Here is a 25,280-nt window from a genome sequence, read left to right on the forward strand (position 1 = left end):
GGCAAATTATTTTGCCCTTAGTGATGCAGCGGTGTCTGCAGACTCACACCACTAGAAACCGGGTTTCGATACCCGTGGTTGGTAGAGCACAGATAGCCAATTGTATAGCTTTATGCCTAATTCAAAACAAACAAATAAACAATTTATTGTTTTAAAGAAACTTGGGTTTTTTGGTTGTTGCCAGGCGTGTTCCGTTAGATCCTGTTTTTTTGCTAAACGTATTATACTCGTGCAAGGCTTATGTAATTAAGCCAGAAGCTTGTGCATTAAATAAAAAGTTATAAAACGTGGCGATGGTCCAAATAAATTACTTAATACAAACGTAATAGGTGTTAGGAATAAATTGTCTACAGCCATTATTTGTGTGAGTTCACATAACCAGTAGAAATGTTACTTTACCAAGGCAATAGTTTAACCGTTTGCTCAAAAAAAAACAAACTTTTGAACAGCAAAAGTTTTTATTACTGAGCCATTACAACTTTAATATACATTCAGATGAATTGAAGCAAAATTTTGTCTTACATTTTCAGGCTTGTCTTTTTTTTTCTCATTTAGCCTAAGCTTGCTTCACCCTATGCATGGAAGATTTATTGTATTGAAGAATTAATATTTACCATCGTTTTTAATTTATATCTGTTTCTTTACAAAATTTGACAAGTTTTTTAGTTAATGTGAAATCTCTTTTCCCCCTAAAATTCAGAATTTTATAAAAGTAATTTTTCTAGAAGTTTTTCCGTGAGTTTGCTAAGTCAGGCTGACTATTTGAATGGAAAATATTTCATTTGCATTATGTTTATCGCCTCCTAAATGAATTTTAAAAAAGTCTGTTTTTGGAAAACTATATATTTCATTTGATATTCTGTCTAGTCTAAAATTAAATGTATTGTAATCGTCAGTCGTGATCAATGTAAAGTGAAAATAAAGTTGACAACATGAAATAAAATTAGCACTGTATTTTAGCCTGTCATGGCCAGGTGGTTAAGGCACTCGACTCGTAATATGAGGGTCGCGGGTTCGAATCTCTATCACACCAAATATGCTCGCCCTTTCAGCCGTGGGACTATTATAATGTGACGGTCAATCCCACTATTCGTTGGTAAAAGTGTAGCCCAAGAGTTGGCGGTGGGTTGTGATGACTAGCTGTCTTCCCTCTAGTATTACACTGCAAAATTAGGGACGACTAGCACAGATAGCCCTCGTGTAGCTTTGCGCGAAATTCAAACAAACCAAACTTCTTTTGATGCATATTTTTCTTTGTTTCCTGTGTTTTTTTGCTTCAAAGTTTCAACTGTTAACATTTTCAATAATATTTTCTGTGAATCAAAGGTTTTATTGTTGTACGTAGTATCTACGTGAGCATTATTTCTCCTGTCAAAAAATAAACACCGTGTTCAAAGTACATGACCCGCAAGACCTCTGTGAACGTAAACTGTAAATGAGGTAGGCCTCTCTTTTGTTTCATTAACTTAGTTTTTCAAATAAAATTATGGAGCTTTCCAATATATATATATGTATGCTCTCTCTTGGCTCACTAAGAATTATGTAGGCCTATAGCACTTAAAACCAGATTTCTATAGCCCTGATGGGCGTAGCACAAATAGCACATAGTGTAACTTTGCGTTTCACAACAAATAAAAACTGATAAACATACAGTTAGTATAACATAATGTTTAGGGACAATAAGAAATCAATTGATCCATCTCGGCTGTTCACCTTCAGAACCAAACTATAATTATTAAATAATAAAAAAAAATTAAAGTCAGCCTCTATCATTCATATATCTATCAAGCATTCTTTTAAACACACAAAGTTACTGCCTCCACAACATCCGAAGACAACCCATTCCTCAGGCTTACCACACTTTTTGAAAAACAAAAATTATTTAAGCAGAAGACGGCTTCTATCTTCCCTAAATATTTGTATTCTATAGTTCTATACTTCTCTCTGTTGAGTATGAAAAATATTGATAAATCAACATTATCAACTCCTTTTACAATCTTAAACACTTCAATCAGATTCTCTCTAACTCTTATTTTTTCAAGAGAAAATAATTTTAAGGATCTTAATCTTTCCCCATATGATAACATCTCCATCCCCTGTACCATCTTAGTAACCCTTCTCTGAACTCTTTCCAACAATTCAATGATTTTTAACATTTTGAATGTAACTTTAAAATAAGGATGTGACGTGTGAACTTTGACCCGTCCGTACACATGGGATTAATTATGCTGGCTATGTTGTTCCAAGTTGTAAGTTTCAGCATCCTGTTTGTATTGTAAGTACAGTATAGTGAAAACGCAGTGTAGATGTTAAAGCTTTAAGTGCTGTATGTCCTCCAGTAGCCATACAAAGAATATAACATTAATTATGCATGCTGAACTTTTATATATTTAGAATGTTATATTGTTATTTTTATCATGTTCTATATGAATAAAAAACGATTTCCTGCAACAATACTTTAAAGTTTGTTGTAATGGCTTCAGTGATTACTATATTAAGCAAAAGTAGGCTAGTGTAATTGCTTAGCGATAGTTTAGTGATAGGATATTCGTAGTTTAAATTGTAAAGAACAATTCTTAGTGGTTAGCATGTCGGGACTCGGATTCAAGAGTTCATGATTCGAGACTAAACACCGCTGAATTTATTCCGCATGTTTAAATATGGGTGTTTCTTGCGTGACGGTCAGACCCATTGTTTGGTTTCAAAAACGGATGATTGAACACCTTCCCTCTGATGTAGTTCAAAATTAGGAATGGCTATACTTGAACATAAAATGTCTCTGACTTGGTTATTTAGCCTGGTAGTTATTGAGTTATGTTCAGGTTGAAAATCCTGAGAATCGATACTTCTTAATATTGGAAATGGTCAAAACAAATCAGATATCAAAAGAGAACATGCCAGTATTTTGGACACATTATCTAAACAATTACGATTCAAAGAACGTTGATAGAAGACAAGGTGGAAGGTTGTAGAAAGAGAGAAAATGGTTTAAAGATGTCATGGAGTGGCTGTAGTCTAGTGATGGTGTGAGGTTGGTACAGAACAGTGAATGTTGATAGTTAACCTCCTGGATGGAGCAGCTACAATGTAATGATGATAATGTAAACAATACATTTCTATTTTTTAGTGTAAAAGTAATAATTTTTATGATCAAGTATTAAGTCATACAATTTTTTTATCATGTTTAAGCAACACTTATTTTCTAGATGGTCAGTGGTACTTCTCTATCTACCAGTGTGTAAGTAGTACTTCTCTATCTATTAACATGTAAGTAGTGCTTCTCTATCTACAAGTGTGTAAGTAGTACTTCTTTATCTACTAGTGTGTAAATAGTGCTTCTTTACCTACTAGTGTGTAAGTAGTACTTCTCTATCTACTAGTGTGTAAAATACTTGTGTGTGCTTCTCTAGTGTGTAAGTAGTATCTATCTACTGTGTAAATAGTGCTTCTCTATCTACTTGTGTGTAAATAGTGCTTCTCTATCTACTTGTGTGTAAATAGTGCTTCTTTACCTACTAGTGTGTAAGTAGTACTTCTCTATCTACTAGTGTGTAAATAGTGCTTCTCTATCTACTTGTGTGTAAATAGTGCTTCTATATCTACTTGTGTGTACTTCTCTATCTACTAGTGCGTAAATAGTGCTTCTCTATCTACTATTGTGTGTAAATAGTGCTTCTATATCTACTCGTGTGTAAGTAGTGTTTCTTTACCTACTAGTGTGTAAGTAGTACTTCTCTGTCTACTAGTGTATAAGTAGTGCTTCTCTATTTCTCTATCTACCGGTGTGCAAGTAGTGCTTCTCTATCCATACGAAGTGTAAGTTATTAATTTTCTATCATCTAGTAATGAAGTAATACAATTTTTATGTCCTAGTATGTATTATATATTTATTTTGTAGTGTGTAGGTAATGTTTTTTATGGTCTAGTATGTAATTCTTATTTATTTTCTAGTATGTAAGTAATGCTTTCAATTCTCTAGTATTAAGTAATACATTTTTATGTTTAGTATGCAATTAATTTTCATTTTCTAGTGTGTAACTTCTTTCTTAAGTTTTAGTATTAAGTAATACTTTCTTATTTTCCAGTGTGTAAGTATTACTTTTCTGTCTTCTAGTGTGTAAGTAACAAGGTTTTTTATGTTCTAATATGTAATACATATTTGTTTTCTAGAGCATAAGTAATGTTTTCCATCTTCTAGGGTATAAGTAATACCTTTTTATGTTTAGTATGTAACTAATTTATTCTCATTTTCTAGTGTGTCAATATTGATTTTGTATTTTCTTGTGTGTAAGTAGCACGTTTCTATATGCCAGTGTGAAACAATACTTTTTTATGCTTTAATATGTATATAATGCATTTTTATTTTTAAGTTTGTAAGTAGTAGCTTTAGATATTCCGTAATACATTTATTATTTTCTAGTATGTAATACATATCTATTTTATACTGTCTAAGTAGTATTTTTTCATATTCTAGTGTATACGTAATAATTTTATGTTGTAGTATGTAAGTAGTGCGTTTTTGTTCTATATTGTGTACGTTGAGCTCTTATATCTGCTAGTTTAAGTAATACTTTCTCATATGTAAGTAGTGAATTTTTATTTTATATTATGTAAGTAAAACTTTTTTATCTATGTATGTAAGTAGTGCGTTTTTGTTCTAAGTGTTTTTATATCTTTAGTGTAAGTAATACTTTCTTAGTGAATTTTTATTTTATATTGTTAAGTAAATGTACTTTCTTGTGTTTGTGAATAATACATTTTATTTTTTATTGTGTAAGTAGTGTTTCTCTGTCTTCTAGTCTGTAAGAAGTGTTTTTATTTTATGTTTAGCATATAAATAATTATTTTCTTAAGTTCTAGTATTATGTAATACCTTCTATCTTTCCAGTGTGTAAGTAATACATATTTACTTTTTAGTATGTAAATAGTAGTTTTCTATATTCTAGTGCATTATTAGAACTTTTTATGTTCTAGTTAAGTAATATATAGTGTATTTAAGTAATGCAACTTCATTTTTTAGTTTGTAATGAGTTATTTTCTATATTCTAAAGCATAAATAAGGTTTTGTGTTCTAAATAACACCTTTTCATTTTTTACTTTCTAATATGTAAGTAGTACTTTTGCATCTTCTAATGTGTAAGTAATAATTGTTTATGTTCTAGTATGCAATTCATTTTCATAATGTAGTGTGTAAGTTGTACATTTTTATCTTCTTGTGTTTAAGTGATACTTTATATGTTATAGTACGTATATAAAGCATTTTTACTTTCTAGTGTATAAATAATACATTTCTAAACTCTAGTGTGTAAGTAACACATTAATAATGTATTTTAGTAATGTATTGTTTTAGTCTAGTGTATAAGTGGTACTTTTCTATATTCTAGCGTGTAGGTAATAATCTTTTATGTTTACTATGTGTGTATTACATTATTATAATGTAAGCATTGTATATTTGTAGTTTCTAGTGTGTAAGTAGTACTTATTTATGTTCTACTGTGTTAGTAATGCTTTTTATGTTGTAATATGTACTTTTTTACTTTCTTGTGTATATGAGATACGTCTTTATGTTCTAGTGTTTAAGTAATAATTTTTATATTCTAGTGTGTAAGTAACGTTTTTATATCGTCTAGTTTGGTTTGTTTTGAATTTCGCGCAAAGCTACATGAGGCTATCTGCGCTAGCCGTCCCTAATTTAGCAGTGTAAGACCAGAGGGAAGGCAGCTAATCATCACCACCCACCGCCAACTCTTTTACCAACGAATAGTGGGATTGACCGTCACGTTATAAGGCCTCATGGCTGAAAGGGCAAGTATGTTTGGTGTGACGGGGATTCGAATCTCGACCCTCAGATTACGAGTCGAGTGCCTTAACCGCCTGGCCATGCCGGACCCGGAGTATTTTTAGATTTCGTTTGTGAACAATAGGGTTTTACTTCCTAGCATTGAATTAATATATGTTTTACTAGTCATTTAATTTATCTTTACATTCTGGTAAAAAGTAATAAATTTTATCTTTTAACGGGGAATAGCAATTATTACTGTCTATTATATGAATATTTTTGCTCCTTATTTTGTAAATAATTAAGTGCTGGTTTGTTTCGATTATATACAACTATTTTTTACAGTATTGTGTGAATAATTAAAACTCTATTCTGTAGTAGTTATGTATGAATATTTTATTTTTAATGTGTGAATAATAAGGTTCATTTTGTAGAGAATATATAATAAAATTTTATCTTCTAGTTTGTGAATAATAAGGTTCCATTATGTAGCAGTGTACGACACTCGTATAACATGGTTTACACTTTATAGCGTGTGTGAATAAAAGTTATGTTGAATTTCTTCTAAAAATATTCTTCAGAACTACAATACTTATATGCATAAGCGCATGACACTTCATGTTTTAGTTTATGACGAACCTGTCAAAAGTTTCGTTTTTGTGATCCAGGAATCTAGAAATATGTTCTAAGGAAGTTCGTACCATCTCGTACTGGATGAATATTTGAAAACAAAGAAGAGATATTTTATACTTTAAGTTAAAACTAATATGTAAAGAACTGCATACAATATATATTGTATATTCTATACAATAAAACGTGTTCCTTGTTTTCCAGTAATCTGTTGTTGTTTTTGTCTAGTATGTTATGAATATGTCTGATGACGATCCCCGGAGGATGGAAGAAATGAGAAAGTATGCAGCAATATATGGCCGATTTGATTGTAAAAGGAAACCCGAGAAACCTCTAACGCTGCATGAGGTTTGTTCTATTCTATTTGCGTTTTTCGGAATGTTGGGAAACATATTTACTGAAGTTTAAGTATCTTTCTTTTGTTAATCGTTCTTACAGTTAACACAGATCGATTTAAGCAGGCTTACAGGTTAGGTGTTGAGGTGATATAATATTTTTTTATGTAAACGTTATGTTTGGATCAATTTAGTGCGGCATACATTTATTTAACAGCGTTACTAAATTTTTGCAACAATATTGCGCAAGGTTCACTTTCATTTTAAATGTGTAAGGGGTTGTATTACACGTGGATTTTTAAAATTTTCCATCACGACAGTTTTTAATACAACCTATATACATATTAATACGAAATAAACTATTATTTTTTATGAAAATAATTACTCTACTACGGAATTATTTCCTAAAGCAGCACTCTTTGACTGTTCTAGAGAATTGTTTCAGAGAAACAGAGATCTCCATGTGCTTTTACAGAGACCGACATGTGCATGCACCTGTGTCGTAGAATGAAAATATAGATCTGTGAGAAAATTGTGCATATCATATCACTTTGCTTCATGACCTGTGATTACACATTTTAAACACTTGATCTTCTTTTTACAATTCATTGAAGAATGGTGATATTTATGAACAGATGGCGCTTCAAACTGACCTCTCTAGAACGGCTTTTTTTGAGAAATTCTTTATTCTCCAATTATAAAAGCATACAAAGCACGGCCTTTAAATTATTAGATGAGAGGGTTATTTGTAGCATTCATCTAAAAAGTAGAATAAGAGAAAGTGTGAGTTCAGTGGAATAGGCTACTTTACTATCGGCATTATCTGGCCCATGGGAGACAGTGAAAATCTGAAAGTGCTAGTTACCAAAAGTACCTCAAGAACACAGTGGTTTATTGCAGCTGAGATAGGAACTGCCCTTGGAAATGTAGAAATTATAGTTCATACGGACTTAGGCCTACAAGAGCAACATAAGCTTTTCCCAGAAGCACAGCCGAACTGAAGACAATTTATCGAAAGCTCTTTATTGGTATCTGTATTGTGCCAAATGGAAACATGTCATGCTAGAAGGAAACGTTTTAACTTAAGTAACTGTAAAAGTCTGTGCAATTTTTTACCATTCTTCTAAGTTATATGACACTTAAAAATTATACAAAATATCTTTTAAAAATTCCCAAAAGATTCGTAGCAGCTGTAGGTTACAGCTACAATTTTAAGTTGAACAAACATAGAAATGAGAAATAATGCCTAACAGTAGCCTCATATTTTTTAGGCTAATATGCTCACGCCACTATATCACGGTTGCATGACATGTGTATGATTTGACAACATTAAGACATGGCTCCACCAAGTCCAAACTTCTAGCCACATGCTCAAGTCAACACCCCAACACTCTAGCTACATGCCCAAATCTTCTTGGCATGGCCTGGTGGGTTAAGGCGTTCGACTCGTAATCTAAAGATCGCGGGTTCGAATCCCCGTCGCAACAAATATGCCCGCCCTTTTAGTTGTTATATTGTGACGGTCAATCCCCCAATTCGTTGGTAAAAGAGTAGCCCAAGAGTTAGTGGTGGATGGTGATGACTAGGTGCCTTCCTGTAGTCTTACACTGCTAAATTAGGGACGCTAGGCTTATTGAAAATTCAAAAACAAACAAACATGCCCAAGTCAATGTTTCCAACCACATGCCCACGTTAGCAATCCCAGCCATATGACTAAGTTAACAACCTAGCTCCTTCGCATAATACGAGCAAAAACGAAATGTCGCTGTTCGAGCACGGCTTATAGACTTTGGAAAACATCTAAAGTATAGGGGTAACAGTGAGTTCTGTGTATTGCAAGAAAAGCTTCCTTTGATGGAAACTGCGCCAAAAAACAGTACAATCACAATTATTATATAAATCGTTGTTGGTAATATAAAAAAACAAACTTGTGAGACTTAGCTCTCATCTGTGTTTCGTTATCATGATTTCCTTTCTGTGGTGTTGACATCACATTAAAATATACATAAAAATGTTAAATGGTCTTTATAGTAAATAAGTCATCCTATTGATTAATTTTGTGATTCAAAAGAAAGCTATGTATAAGAATACACGGACATATATTATTTGTTGTTTTATGCACTGTAAATAAAACTTATTTAAGGAATTATAAGAAATAATAAAAGCTTATAGAAACAGGATTGTAGCACTTCGTTATCTCTATTTTAAGTAAAAATATACAACTAGAATGTGAATAATTAAAAAGTCGAGAAAATTAGTAATATTTCGTTTTTCTGAATAGCCTTTAGCCATTATATGAACTTTGTTTACTGTGTTATTTTCACGTGGAAAATCTCATGTGTAATTTGACCTTGGAAAATCCCAAAAAAATATTTCATTAAAAAGTATGTTATATCATTTTATAAGATAAGATTTGAAATAACTGGGACATTTAGAATATTTAAAACGTCTCCTTTGATGTACAGAAGTTTTCTCTCTACAACGTGTATACTATTATTATATACTTCATTACCAGGTGTCAGTAAATGAAGCAGCCGCTCAGATCTGTAAACACATCCCTGCCCTTCTCACCCGAAGAGATGAACTTTTCCCCTTAGCCCGACAGGTAGTGCGGGACAGTGGATATCAGTATTCTAAAGGCCATTCCAGGTATTTACCGTTCTGTTTACTTGACTAAAAAGTACACAAAACATTTTCGCACATAGAATATGTTTTATGTGCTTACAAAGTGTCTCATTTATTTATGCTCCCGTTTCGAGAAATTTTATCAACTCATTGAAAAAGCCTTTTTATTGTTGTATTCCGTTTCTTGTAGCGCTGTTTATGTAGATGGTAATATTTATATATATAGATTCGTTGAAACTATGCGTTACCGAAGAAGTATGCCATGTCATGTACACGATGAAGCACAGATACGAAATATTTAGGAAACTTAACACCTACATGATTGCTTAATGGTGTTCGTGTAACATTAATTAAGTTTTTGCATGAGTTTTAATTAACCTCATCCGGGACTTAGTTGGGAGAGCTACCTTGAATTAGTGACACTTGCGAAGCTCTTGTGTCTTCTTACACCATAAAGTTCAGTTCAGCACACGTTAATTAAACATACTTCGCCACTTCTTTTACACACAGCTCTGAAGATGTTAGCTACATTCGTCGTTCTGGAAAGTTCATGACTACGCTAAGCGATAGGCCTGCTAGACTGAACGTCCTTTTTATAAATAGCTACATAAAAAATGCTATATCTAGATTTAAAAACCGTGTTTTGGGCTAGTTGATTTACCAGTTAGTAAATGTTACTTAAGCAGCAAATTTTTTTTCTCGGAACTTGAAAACCAAAACATCCTTAGTGCCCTGTTATTGTTGTATTTGAAGAACCTTTTGCATTTCGTGTTTTAGTGGAGCTATTTATAACTTGTGTTAGCTTATTTGGTGTACGTGTACTGCTATATAAACATTGGAATGCGAGTGGCTTTAATGCTGATTAATGCTTTAAGAAATTTTGATCCAGAGACAAAAACCTAATATGTTGTAAAAGGAGTAAACAAACAGCTTTGAATTTCTATTTTATTTGAGAAAAGTAACCCAGTTTCAGTATTCTATATCAAACTCTCCTTTTACCATTTCCTCTAACAATAGTCCCAACATGGCCAGGTGGCTAAGGCACACGACTCGTAATCTGAGGGTCGCAGGTTCAAATCCCCGTCATACCAAACATGTTTGCCCTTTCAGCCATGGGGACATTATAATATCGCGGTCAATCCTATTATTCGTTGGTAAAAGAGTAGGTCAAGAGTTGGTGGTAGGTGGTGATGACAAGCTGCCTTCCCTCCAGTATTACACTTTTAAATTAGGGACAGCTAGTGTAGATAGCCCTCATGTAGCTTTGCGCGAAATTCAAACCAAACTTTTAAACAACTTTGATTAAATAAAAATGAACAAAGAAGAAGCATTTTTTATTTTTTATTAATGGAAAATACGTTTTAAAATAACGATTTGGTGAGTGATTTACAAAATCTCCCTCCCAGACATTACAGGTAGTTTAAATTTTATTTTTAGTTAATTTTACGATTATTAAATCACAGTGTAAAGCATAACTTTATTTTTTTAAACATTACTTTATATCTCTTTGTTTTCGAAAATTTCTGTTTATTTTTAATTAAAACGCCAAATGTTTAACTACGGATTTTGTCATTTAACAAATTAAACCCACCACACTCAGTTATTTTGCACAAATGTTTGGTTTGGTTTATTTTTGAATTTCGCGCAAAGCTACACGAGGGCTATCTGCGCTAGCCGTCCCTAATTTAGCAGTGTAAGACTAGAGGGAAGGCAGCTAGTCATCACCAACCACCGCCAACTCTTGGGCTACTCTTTTACCAACGAATCGTGGGATTGGCCATCACATTATAACGCCCCCACGGCTGAAAAGGCGAACATTTTTGTTGCGACGGGAATTCGAACCCGCGACCCTCAGATTACAAGTCGAACGCCTTAACCCACCTGGCCATGCCGGGCCTTGCACAAAGGAATGACTTCGTTGCGAGCTATGTTAAATATTCCAATGAAACACACGCCCTAAATTTTAATTACTGTATACTAAAATATAACGAGTTGTTTCGAGTAGAAAGATCTGCTCGAGAAGGTCACGCACCAGAAAGCATGATGATGACCCTGAAGTTGTTGTTTTGTCCATCAGTATGGTGTTTGGCAGCTAGAACAAAATTATCAGTTTTGACGATCCCTCTAGGTCTCAAGGCTATAGATCATGTGATGAAGATTCTTGTAAGCGGCCCAGACTGGACTCGAATTTGGAGGAAGAAAAGAAGAAGCGACAGGTAAGTGTTCGAAATCTTCAACTTAGGCTTATTCCCTATGGAAAAACGAAAATGGTTAAAAAGCTTAACAAAAAACTCAGCCATAGTGAAAGTAGGTTGATAACATCCTTCCACTGACTGATAATCAGTTAATACAATTTAGAAGACTTCGAATTTTATCTCATTATCCACTTATTTTCGAAAACAAATTTAAAGAAATAACAAATCACAATAAACAATGAAATAGAAATATATATCAGAAGACTTAAGCTGATTTAAAAAAAAAATTGTATGGACTACTAGACCCGCAATAAAAGCACACCAAGTGTTTCACAAGGAAATAAAAAACGTACTTTGGGTTATCTGTTGTCCAGCCAAGAAATGAAATAGTTTTCCAACAAATGCTGGAATTTAAAAGTAACTACAAGTAACCCAGCTAAGGTTTCGTCAGAATGTTTTTTTAAAAGTAACTACAAGTAACCCAGCTAAGGTTTCGTCAGAATGTTTTTTAAAAGTAACTACAAGTAACCCAGCTAAGGTTTTGTCAGAATGTTTTAAAAGTAACTACAAGTAACCCAGCTAAGGTTTCGTCAGAATGTTTTTTAAAAGTAACTACAAGTAACCCAGCTAAGGTTTCGTCAGAATGTTTTTTAAAAGTAACTACAAGTAACCCAGCTAAGGTTTTGTCAGAATGTTTTTAAAGTAACTACAAGTAACCCAGCTAAGGTTTTGTCAGAATGTTTTTAAAGTAACTACAAGTAACCCAGCTAAGGTTTCGTCAGAATGTTTTTTAAAAGTAACTACAAGTAACCCAGCTAAGGTTTCGTCAGAATGTTTTTTAAAAGTAACTACAAGTAACCCAGCTAAGGTTTCGTCAGAATGTTTTTTAAAAGTAACTACAAGTAACCCAGCTAAGGTTTCGTCAGAATGTTTTTAAAAGTAACTACAAGTAACCCAGCTAAGGTTTCGTCAGAATGTTTTTTAAAAGTAACTACAAGTAACCCAGCTAAGGTTTCGTCAGAATGTTTTTTAAAAGTAACTACAAGTAACCCAGCTAAGGTTTCGTCAGAATTTTTTTTTTTTTTTACAATTTCTCGTGATTCTTCTGTTCAAAAAATAAAGTTCTCTGGATCGTGTTCATAGTTTCGACGTTTCTTTTTCAACGCAATTTATTAAATATTAATTTAGCATTTTTATCCCTTTTCTAATCGCAGAAACTAATCATATTCTCATAACACCGTGTAGTAATAGTTTATTAATTATATAGCTAGCTACATTTCTTCTGTGCCCTCGTTATATTTGCTATAAACTTATTATATGGTTGTACTGTAATTAATTGGTTTTCTGCAAAATGTATTTTAAACAATATTCATACATAGCTTGTTTTCTTGAGTACAGCTCTGATCGTATAAAGTTTCACACACTTTATGTTGAAAAAGATTAGTTACAAAAGTACTAGATTTAGGGCTAGAGTCACAAATTCCATAGTGGTGTGAAATAATGTCTATCGTTTGTTGTATTATCAAGAACCGTACAGGGTTCATTTCTATGGGTAGTATTTGAGTTTGTAATAATTGTTAGAGAACCATTGTTAATTTTATTCGCATTTCCAATGTTATTTTTTGTTATTGTTTTGCTAAAGTAAATGTCTACAATTATACTTCATAGGTTTTACGTTATTTAGCAACAACTTGAAACGATCAAATCATATCTGATCTTACATTAACTTTACTATCAATTTTGAAATACTTAAGTAAGCTTGTGTTGTAAACCTGTATAACAAAGAGAACAAAAATAGTACGTTCAGATTCGTTTAAATAATAAAGAAAAACAAACAATGCTATATCTTGTTTAAACAGGATATGAGTAAATTATAGCCCGAAACAAAAGATTGAACTAATTGGCCAGTTTTCGTGTGAAAGTTCATTACCGCATTCATTCTGTTTTCCCCACAGGTCATGTGTAGCATATTACAAAATGGCCACTGTGAGTGATATTGATTTTTAAGAACAGGCTGTAATCACGTTCTTAAGGCAGGAAGTTTTGATCTAACACTCTCAGACACCCATCTTTGGTCCTCTGCGTGGCCTCTGAGAGAAATAATTTTCTTAAGCAGCTGTGCGCAATTGGATTCGTGATACCACATTTTCATTGTACTGAACTGGTCTGATAGAAATGATAAAACAAAGGAAGAAATTATTATACTTAATGGAGACTACGCTGAAACGTGGTGTTTGTTTGAGCATATTTTCATCACTCTTGGTTTATGTTTGTTGGTTTAAATCTGATATCCTGGGTGAATGAACGCCTATTATCATAAAGGTTGTTTGCAGCCGTACAAAATTTTAAGATTCGCTAGTTAGAAAAGATTATATTCTCTAGATACTGAAACTTAAGCTAACTCACAAATTATACTGTTGAGAAGAAACTTCGACAAAACCATTTAATATTTAAATAAATCAGAAGTTATTATCACGAGAAAAAATATCGAAAACTGCAAAATTCTTTAATTTGTTTTATTTTAGTTTTAATACTTTAAGATTTACAAACATTAATAATTTAGTCATTTTCTGTGATACACACACATTTTAATATCGTATTGAGAAGCAGATAAAACACAAAAATCAACGCTTTATTCGTTTTTGTTTTTTTAATATCGCGCAAAGCCACACGAGGGCTATCTGTGTTAGCCGTCCCTAATTTAGCAGTGTAAGACTAGAGGGAAGGCAGCTAGTCATAACCATCTACCGCCAACACTTGGGCTTCTCTTTTGCCAACGAATAGTGGGATTGATCTCACATTATAACGCCCCCACGGCTGAAAGGGCGAGCATGTTTGGTGCGACGGTGAGCCGAATTTCTTAAGCCACTTGGCTGATATCAACGCCCGATGTAGAAGTCTACCACATAAAAATAATCTAATACAATAAATTACCTTGATTTCCACATTGTTCTTGCAAAAGTAACGAAACACCCTTTTGCTTAGTAATGATCGTGTGTGTGTGTTTTTTTTAAATTAAGCCCAAACCACACGATGGGCTATCTGTGCTCTGCTCACCACAGGTATCGAAACCGGATTTTTAGCGGTGAGGGCCTGCTGTGCCCTTGGAGGCTCAGTAATGAAATACATATCTTATTTGGTTCCATTTACAGTATTCTATCGTCTTTCACAGAAATAAAAATACGACACATGCATTTTTAATTCCAGTGTTTGTTTACATGGAACACGAGATTTAGCCGCCAGCTTTTTTTCTCCTTCGATGATTCGATAGATCATAATCAAAAGACGAAAACGACGCGTAGATGTGAACGACATTCGGAAAAATAATTTCAAAATTAGAATATTGCTTTTACCTTTACAATTCACTAAACAACAATGCACTTGACGTTTTTGCTATTTGCCTAACTCTATTTTAGTAATATATATTGTACGATTTCCTTAATATAACAGCTTTTTAAAATTAATTTATGCGTGAAATGACAATAAAAGCAAATTATAACGAGAATTAGAAAAATTCTTATATATGCGATGTTAACAAAGAATATAAGATCTTTGGTTAGCCGTCCCTTTGACGTTACATGATGCAACGAAAAACAACTCTTGGAATGAGGGTAATTCACCTTAACGTGACTTATTTTAACTTTTATAAATGCATACTTAAATAGTTAATTGTGTTTGAAACAACTGTTTTAACTACTAGCATTTAATGGAGCAAGTTTTTATTAACGATTTCCCTGTATATAAATATTATATATACCTATAGTAAATTGGATTATTCTGTAATTACTCACGTATAGTTTGTTTTGTTATTATTAGTAAATATTGTTTCCCAGTATACAGCAAATATTATATTTTGGACAAAATTAAGTTTATTGGGAAACATCTCACCCTCGATTTTGTCTTTGGCTTGAAATTACAGTTTTGAACAGTAATAGGACATCATTTGTAAATTTATTTCGGCTTAAAACACATTTTCTCATGGTAGCAAGTCCGATAAGTAGCTTCAACTGTAGTTTTATATTTCAAATAATTGTAATATCACACACTGAAAATACCGAAAAGCTGTAGATTATTAGGGGTTGCTGTAGTCTGTTATGGACAGATTTTCGGGTCTTATTGTAACATTGTTTATTACACACGCCAAGAAACATAAACATTTCTTATTTTAATTAGGTATTATTTCCATGTAATTCATTTTTAATATGTGTCTTCCAGGAAAGGATTGAAGCAATAGGAGAGCAGCTGAAGACCTTAGGAGCACAGCAGGAGGAGCTGAAAGCTAAGTTACAGCAAAGTCGTGAGCTCCAGAACTTTTCCGGAGTCAGTCATATACAGCAACAGCTAGAACAACTCTCCACGCAGCAGATGCAACTGATTAATGAGCAAAGTGAACTGAACAAACAGTTAAGGAGACTTGAGAGGTGAGTGAACAGTGTTTCATGTGTACAAGATGGTATTAGCTTGTAATATTGCTCCAAACAGTATTAAAGAAAGTCCAAGCACAATCTAATAGATTGTATATTGCAGAACACCTAGATCAAACCTGAAAGTTGTCCTCTGTATTAAGTAAAATCCAGACAAAATCTGGACTTACTACTTTATTCTTGTCAGTCCTTAAAATGTAGGCATGTACCAGAGGTCTGGAAGATAGTTAATGTAACTTCTCTTTTTTAGGGAGGTGATAAAAAGTGTCCTAATAATCATGGACCCAGTAGTTTTATATCAGATGTGGGAAAAGTTTCAAAACGACTGGCCCAGTATGGCATGGCCAGGTGGGTTAAGGCGTTCGACTTGTAATCCGAGGGTCGTGGGTTCGAATCCCCGTCGCACCAAACATGCTCACTCTTTCGCCTATAATGTGACGGTAAATCCTACTATTCGTCGGTAAATGAGTAGCCCAAGAGTTGGCGGTGGGTGGTAATGACTAGCTGCGTTCCCTCTAATCTAATCCCACACTGCTAAATTAGGGACATTTTACCCGAAATTTAAAACAAACCAAACTCAAGTGTGTTTCAGGTCTGCACAAAACCTAATAGGTTTTACTGCATTACACTGTGCTAGAGAAAGCTTAGATAAAACCTAATTCACTCTACTGTATTAAAGATAGCCCAAATACAATTTTATAGGTTTTATTGTGCAACAGAAAGTCCAGACAAGAGCTAATGACATCTGCTGTACTACAGAAAATGCAGACAGAATGAAATGATTACAATGCAATGATGCAAGTTAAAACAGACTATGATGGGGTTTTATCACACTGTGTTTTTAGTCTTAATTCAACTAATGTATACTACATACCACATCTAACCATCTCGATTTTTTTCTTTTATGCAGATATTTTGTATTATCAATTGTGTTAGTAAAATTTTTGCAAAATTTCACTGTCCCAGACTATAGTTTCTGAAGAAAGTAGTGGCAGGTATATATTAGAATGTCTAATATGTTAAACTGATAGTATTTACTATTATTTGAAGTATTATAAAAAAATTATTATTTCTTCGACAAACTTCAAATTTCATCAAGCCAAAAACTTTCAATGAATATTCAGCAAAAATTATTTTACTTAAGTTATTTTCTACATCTTCAACCATAACACGGAAAAATAGCACAAAATGCATTTTTCAGAACTAATTTATAAATCTGAATTCAAAGTCCAATATCTCAGAAGAGACACCTCCTGGATTGTTAGATTTATGAGAATGATCAATCATTATAGATTCTGTAAAACAAATTTGGTTTTAAGATTCTGATTATAGGAGAAACTGAGTACCTGCTTGTATATTTAGGGCAAAAAGGCACGTGCAAATCTTATGTAAATTATTCAAGTTCAGTAGCTTGTCAGTAAAAAATATATTTTTTGCAGTCATTTTTCTTATATTCATATTATGACTTGAGGATTAATATTTCCATCTACAATGAGTCAGTTATTATATCTATAAAAGTACTTATTTTTAAAGTGTCAGATCTTTTATGGTAATCGGCTGTACAAAGATTCATTTATATTTTGTGATTCCTTCCTTTCCAAAAATTAATACAAATATATAATTATCTACAATTCACAGGTTTTTTTCACTTTTCTTCACTCTGTCATTAGTTTTTCTTTATTTGTTGGTTAAGTAAATTACTAATAACTTGAAACTTTGTGTAACTGTCTGTAGGACAGAATGTGAAAGTCAAAAAAAGAACATTTACATGGTTTATATGAAGCTATTTTCCGTAGAACGTCTGTAGGATATTTGAATGACTTGTAAGCATCCTGATTTTCTGAATAATTCTTGAAAGATGTTCCAATGACTTGAAAGTTTTCCAAATTTCTATATAATGTCTGAATGATATTTCAATGACTTGTAAGCTTTCTTATTTCCTATACAATATTTGAATGATGTTTCAATAACTTCTAAGGTTTCTGATTTTTTATATAATGTCTGAATGATGTTTTCAGACTTTAAAGGTTCATGATTTGCTTTATAATGCCTTAATGATATTTCAATGACTTATAAGCTTCCTGATTTGCGATATAACGTTTTAATGGTGTTTCTAGACTTGTAAGCTTCCTGATTTGGTATATAATGTGAATGGTATTTTTAGTGATTTCATGATTACTCTTTGTTTTGTTTCCCATTATTAGTAGTTTATGATGCAGGGAATTTAAATAAAACATTCTAAAGTAGGTACCAATCTTCTTTATACCTTGAGAAAGCTGTTAACACTTCATTTGGTCTTATTGATCTCTTGCACTGGATAAATAAATCCTGGGGTTAATCTTCCTTTACAAGAGTAACACCAAGTGTCAATCTTCATTTACAAGCACAACAGTAAGTATTAATCTTCATTTACAAGAGTAACACCAAGTATTAATCTTCCTTTACAAGAGTAACACCAAGTATTAATCTTCCTTTACAAGAGTAACACCAAGTATTAATCTTCCTTTACAAGAGTAACACCAAGTATCAATCTTCCTTTACAAGCACAACAGTAAGTATTAATCTTCCTTTAAAAAAGCAACACCAAGTACCAGTCTTCCTTTACAAGAGCAACAGTAAGTATCAATATTTCTTTACAAGAGTAACACCAAGCACCAATCTTCGCTATACACTACCAAGTTAAATACTGGCATCAGTGCTCAATGCAGTAGGTTGAACAAGAATTATTTTCCAAAATATCTAGTTGTGCAGTACCAGCTGATATGTTGCTCATTACGAATTTGTAGGTGCTATCGTAGTGTTAAAAGAAAAATAATAAAGCTCTTAGCATTACATATCCAAATGGATTTTATCATATTAAAAACATCCACATGAAACCCACTAGGTTCTACTCAATTCGATAATGTTTAGACAAAACCTCATGAGTCTTATTGTACTAGAGAAGTCTTAGACAAAATTTTAATGAGTCATAATCTACAAGAATATTCTGAGACAAAACCTAATAGGTCCTACCATAGAACAAAAAATAATCCAAAAAATTATTGGGTTCTAGTGTAGTAGCAGTGATATTTCAAACAAAACCTTGTGGTTTTTACTGTATTATTGTACTATACAAATCCCAAAGAGCATAATATGTTCTATTGTATTAAGAGAAAATTCATAAAAAAACTTATATTTAATTACTTCACAAGTTTATGCTACAGTCTCAGTTCTTGTTACGAACAAAAAGCTCCACCAAAACTTAATGGTACCAGAAAAAGGCTAAAAATTATGTGACGGGCATGAGTTCCAAAGCACGATGATATTGTAGAATTCACAAAGTTGAAAAAAATCAACAGTTATATTTAACGAATTATAGAAACCCAGTCCCTGATTTCTTTCTCACGTTATGTTGTTGAGTTGAGGGTTACATGATCCTTCATGTTCAAACTACCTGCTCAGCTGGAATTAGAAAAGAATATCTTTAATGATGTTACCAGTGGTCTTCTGACTCCCATCATTTGCTTTTTCTGGCAACAACATATGTTACTTTATATTACCAAGTGCTGTCAATGTTTTGCAACACTGCCTAAATTTGTAAATCATACGGTTTTTATGAAGGACACTAGAGCACAATCTTTAATATACGTTTGTATCTTTTAAATCTTACCTCGTTGTGTAGCATGAGTACTGATCATTGGTAGTGCATAATCCAGGGTGGAGAAAAATAAGACCTTGGTAAAGCTTAAGCAGATGATGTTCCTCAAAACTATTTTCTGTTGCAACTTTCACTGTGTTAATGCCTTTCGTAACTCTGGTTATTATGGTCTAATGTGTCTGGTGATGTCGTATTGTTTGTCAAAAGTTGTAACCAGTGCCACAGTATTTCTTCAGAGACAGCAATTCCTCCTAATGATGGTGATGGCTTGTTCTCATCAGCATGTTTGTTGTTTAATATGTAGAACATAGGCTTGGTTTGGGCAGGATTGATAATCATTTTCTCACCGTGCCAAGTGATCTTTGTATCTTACTTCCGATTTCATCTCTGCTAGAGCCTCTCCAGATTATTGTCAGAAAATGTTAGAACACAGACTCTAGTTGGACCGACAAGAGATGTTGAGAAGCACTAACAAGAGTGGTGATGCTCGGGCAAACCAGTGTTATTGGTGAATCACTCTAACTACTAGCTTTCATGCTTCAAGGTACATGTTTTGTTTGTTAAAGCAGCTGCTACTCATGTTACACTAATTCCTATTATGAGCGTTTTCCAATGGAAATGGACAACTAGGCTCTATAATAGGCATTTTCATAATCCAAAACTGCTGCAAATGTTCTCTGACCAGCTTCAAAGTCTTTTCCCATGTCACCACAAATTCAGTAGCATTGATCCAAATCTTTTTTCAAATGTAGTAACTATCTAATGATGATGGTATTAGTGGCTCACTCTGATTGGCAAACTTTATATCTGTGGTCTTATCTGAAATCTTGCCAGTTATATTTTGTATGACTGTAATTCAATTGCCTTTAGAATGAGAGTAAGTAAGGATTTGATAAATCCTTACCAGTTCATATTTCAGGGTATTACCTGTTACTTTGCTAAAGTTATACTGCAACACTAACTTCAACAGGGTTTTTTCTTTAAGTTTCTTGAAAATGAAAATTCTTACATCATATGGACCTAGATATTTATCGTAAGATGTATTTATGGGTCTGTGTACCTAATCCATGCTAAAAAAAAGCTTCCACATTCTCATATGGTTATAGCTCAAACTGAGATTGCTTTAGTTTTAGGTTCTCCTGCATGCCAACATAATCACAATGGTTAATGTATAAGGGTATGAAGACTTTGCCTTGGTCTTCATCTGTATGGAATGGCTTACCATATTAATCGTAAATTACCAACATTGTCATGTTTTGGGCTCCAGCAACGGTCATAAGCCTTTTGCCTGTTAAAACATTGTAATATTATTTTCGTAATATTGATAAACTGCATAATTAATTTCTTTTTATGCCATATTCTTTGGTAGCCCATCCCTTGTAGAGAGCACAGACACTATTTTGTGCAATTATTACTTTCTATGTCTGGCTATGCTGAACCTTATCTGTATTAACTCAGCTTGGATTTGATTACATGCTTTCCAAGCTTTATGAGGATCACTATTCCAACAGTATACATGTTGATATTCTTGAAGAAGTTGTTGTTGTACTAAATGGTAGAGAGATTGTTGAATGTGTGAGAGCTGCAAAACAAAAGCTTGATGTATTTGTATAAGATTCTAGATTCTTTCATACCCTTTTGTCTTCCAGCCTTTATGTATGCTTCATACATGAGATGATCAGTGTGGAAATTATATTTTTATGCCAGGTAGAGATGACACATGGCCAAGTGGTTAGGACACTCGACTCGCAATCTTAGGGTCACAGGTTCGAATCCCTATCACTTCAAAAATGCTCGCCCTTTCGGTCGTGGGGGCGTTATAATGTTACGGTCAATCGCACTATTCGTTGGTGAAAGAGTAGCTCAAGAGTTGGCGATGGGTGGTGATGACTAGCTGCCTTCCAAGAATTAGCGCAGATAGCTCTCGTGTAGCTTTGCGCGAAAGTTCAAACAAACCATATAGTGTACCAGTAACTAATAACGAACTGTCTTCCCTGTTCTTACGCGAGCACTTTAAAGTAAATAACTGTACTAACCGTCATAACTGAACATGTTTATTAATACAGTGAACTTGTAACTGTAGCTTGGATACAAGTACTTTGCGTATAAAGGCCTGTAGAAATAGCCTAAACATGTTCGTTAATACAGTGTTAATGGCTGTAGTTCGGATACGAGTACTTTGATATATAGAAATGAATGTAATAATGGACAAAATATGTTCAATAATACAGTGCCTGTAGGTTTAATAATAAGCAGTTTGAATTATAGTATACAGATAACTGTAGTAATCCGTTAACACAGTGAACTAGTACACTTGTTATAATAAATATTCATTATTCAATGACTATAGTAACCGACTAAGCATATAGATTAATGACTTTGCTTATGACCTAAGCACATTGACAGTTGCAGCTACAAATGATCGTAAAAAAGGACAAAGCATTTTAACAGTGATTCATAATAAAGAAATAATGGATCTTGATCTCACATCTGGTATGATTAACATCATTTTAATGGCGTAGTAGTTGTTTTTAGCCGTGGTATAGCGGCTCATAGAATGGTTCTGAGTGTTTCAAGTACAAAAGTTTTAAATACCACCTTCTCTTGACCGATTTGAAATCTAACTACAACCGCGGCTAGTAAGAATTCCCTCTTGATTATCGTATTCGTCTTTGTTGTGCACTGAAATTATCGTAACCATCAAAAACGAATTTATTTGATTATTATTATTTTAAATGTGTGTGTGTGTGTGAGGGGGGGAATTTGCGGTGGTTCTTTATTTCAGTGAATAATTAATAAGCATGGTGAAGTGACTGTTGCTGTTATTGTTTTCCCAACGAAATGTTTTAAGGTTAAAATATTTCCATAAAGTATAATTCAGTTGAGGTATCTTTCAGCCTTGAGTAAACCCTTCTGTTAATATTTCTTTCCAGAAACAGAATCAAATAGAATGTATTTTAGTATCTTGTCTTTTTCGACTAAAAGAATATATATATATTCTTTTTGTCAATATATATATATATATATGCCTACGTCAATTTTTACAGCACATAATACCAAGGTTTGCACGCCAGAAATACAAGTATATAGCGAACGTAAAGCAGACGATGTATAACAGACGTCAAACACGTTAAAACTGATTTTTTTTCGATTTTTTTGGCTGTCTGGCTTTTTGTTGTCTAGGAGATCGTCTGGGTTTTTAATAACCTTTATGTACTAGCTGAAAAAGAAGGCTTCTTCCTGTTTTATTTATTTATTATTCAACATTTACTTGTACACATAAGACAATTAAGAATAACGTGTACTTAATATTATCTCTTGTCACAGGAAAATCAACAGTCGATCAATAGAAGATTTTTATTTGTTTTTTTCTGTCTGTAGCAAGAAACACGATTCACGCTGCTGTTTGGTTTCGTACACGGACAAACTATATTATTTGTTTGTTTTTTATACCAAACAGGGCGAGGCCTGGCTCTGAATTTTGGAGCTGGCGAGAAGAGATCAACTCCGTGCAATGCTAAAAATTATTTCCTGCACATTAGGCTATGGGTGTTTAACATTTTTGCTAAGCAGGTCCAACCTCATCACATGTTCTTGGACTTTTAAGATTTGCTAAAATCGAGGATGGATAGCTAACTGATGACTGGATAGGAATAGTCATAGAAGCTATCAATAATTTGCCTGCTACTTATTATGATTTATATTGTAGGTTTTAGGCGATTCTTCTGGTTGAAAATATTATAAAATACAGTAGTTTATCCATTAGCACGGATGGTGGGCGGTAGGGTGGTGGTGGTGACTGACTTCCTTTCCTCTGGTCAGCAGTTCAAAACCAAAGACGGTAACAAATAACCTTAATAGTATTACCGTGAATATAAAAATATAAATACTGTTGCAATTCGTATGCATTTCATCTGTACCTTAACTTTACATATAAAACAGTTTACTGATAACAGGTTCCTGTTAAGGTAAAGAAATTTTAGAGTGGCAAGACATTAGCTTGAAATAGAATAGACTGATTTGTCAAAAGTTCGTTTGCTTAGTCTTTATACGCGAACGTTTAATAGTAATGACATATAATGGTAGTCCGTATTGCTACGTGTTGTAAATCTTTCTTTTAGCAGTGAGAATGCACTCTTTCTAAGCATGTATAAGTGTTTCACAGCTTCAAACCTATCTCTTTAATGTCTATGTTTATGTAATATGTTTTGATAACTATTTATAGATTAACAATGTCCGCTTAAGTGCTCCTCCTTTGGTAGTTGTGTTCTGATGTATCGTGAACTCTGCTCCAAAAATTAGTTTCTAAACTTGGTCCAGACCCATGTTTCTCTGCTAGTAACGAAAGTAAGGCAGTTTACTTAGCATCGTTTCATTTGCATACCGTAATTTACGATGAAAGTCGAACACAAACAACCGTCTCTTGAATATTCATGACACGCTCTGATTAACCTGCTCGGTAACATGGAAAGAACCTAGAGAAGTTTGCCAATTACACTGGTGCTCTGTAATTAACGCATTACCCTTCTCATGAAAGATTGTTTGTTGCAAAATGACCCTACAAAATTCGAGCGCAAAAGATACCGTGCTGTACTTTTATTATTACATGCTCTCGAAACCTTTGTCCCACTACGGAGAGTACGAAACAATCTTTATATGAAACGAATTTCCACGAATTCTTAATATGAAACAACATGTATTTATCGTCACAGAACTAGCGGGTAGACGGGTGTACGCTTCAAAGTGTTGGAAGCACAAATCGCCTGACGTCACCGTTATTGATTACAATGCTCATTAGATGGCAGCACTAGATGGTTAAGATTCTTAATTATTTGTTGTGTTTTTTTTTATAATATTTCACTGTATATAGATAAGCAGCAAACTGGGAATGCGTAAACGCTTTCACGTAGTTGTTATTATAATCGATCGAATTTATAATATTTATTCACAAATATTATACGATTTTGTAAAACACGCATTAAGTATTCATTTAATACCCAAAAAGTTTGACGTCTTAAATAAATTTCACTGTTCAAATTAGGCACGCATTAACTAGTTATTTACTAATAATCTTAATCCTACCTACTTATCTTGATTGGTTAGTATCTGTAGCTTTCATATTTTCCTTTATTTTATTGTTCAATAAATTATAGCGAACTTTTAAGTGGTTAAATGTAATATGTGTGTAGTTAACCTTTAAGTGGTTAAATGTAATATGTGTGTAGTTAACCTTTAAGTGGTTAAATGTAATATGTGTGCAGTTAACCTCTAAGTGGCTAAATGTGACATATGTGCAGTCAACATTTAATCGGTTAAATGTAATATTTGTGCAGTTAGATTTAATTTAAGAAAAAAACGCAATCGGAAAATAAACTTCTAATACCGGGACACAAACCATAAGGTTTTTAAGGTACCGATGGAAGTAAGACCCAAATTGCGAGTGTATTACCAAACCCTTAATATGTAAAATGTTATATAAAAAAAAACACTTCGTTTATCAGACTGGCTACAAAAAAGTGTAACGTTTTTTTAATTTCTGTTGTCATGTTCAAAGAGTTATGAAATTGCTAATTGCTATAATAACTGTTGCTGAGAGCCTATTCCATTTATCGACATGTTTATTAAAATAACCCTGTAGCCTGAAATTGATGCTTA

The 25,280-nt window shown here is 33.2% G+C and overlaps 1 protein-coding gene across 9 annotated transcripts in view; it reads left to right on the top strand.

Annotated features, from left to right (window-relative positions):
• Positions 1-25,280, top strand: part of LOC143255271 (NGFI-A-binding protein 1-like) — a 193,340-nt gene that overhangs the window by 149,867 nt on the left and 18,193 nt on the right. For 7 of the 9 annotated variants that reach the window (XR_013030492.1, XM_076510686.1, XM_076510691.1 and 4 more), the window contains 4 exons: positions 6,638-6,757; positions 9,260-9,393; positions 11,480-11,585; positions 15,780-15,985. Coding sequence is in view for 8 of the 9 variants with exons in the window: in XM_076510686.1 (XP_076366801.1) it covers positions 6,638-6,757; positions 9,260-9,393; positions 11,480-11,585; positions 15,780-15,985 (566 nt within the window). In the remaining variant the exon portion in view is untranslated. The remainder of the gene's footprint in view (positions 1-6,637; positions 6,758-9,259; positions 9,394-11,479; positions 11,586-15,779; positions 15,986-25,280) is intronic. The other 2 variants (XM_076510693.1, XM_076510688.1) reach the window with 1 other exon arrangement.

The sequence above is a fragment of the Tachypleus tridentatus genome, chromosome 7 (assembly GCF_004210375.1).
Source record: "Tachypleus tridentatus isolate NWPU-2018 chromosome 7, ASM421037v1, whole genome shotgun sequence".
Lineage (NCBI taxonomy): Eukaryota > Metazoa > Arthropoda > Merostomata > Xiphosura > Limulidae > Tachypleus > Tachypleus tridentatus.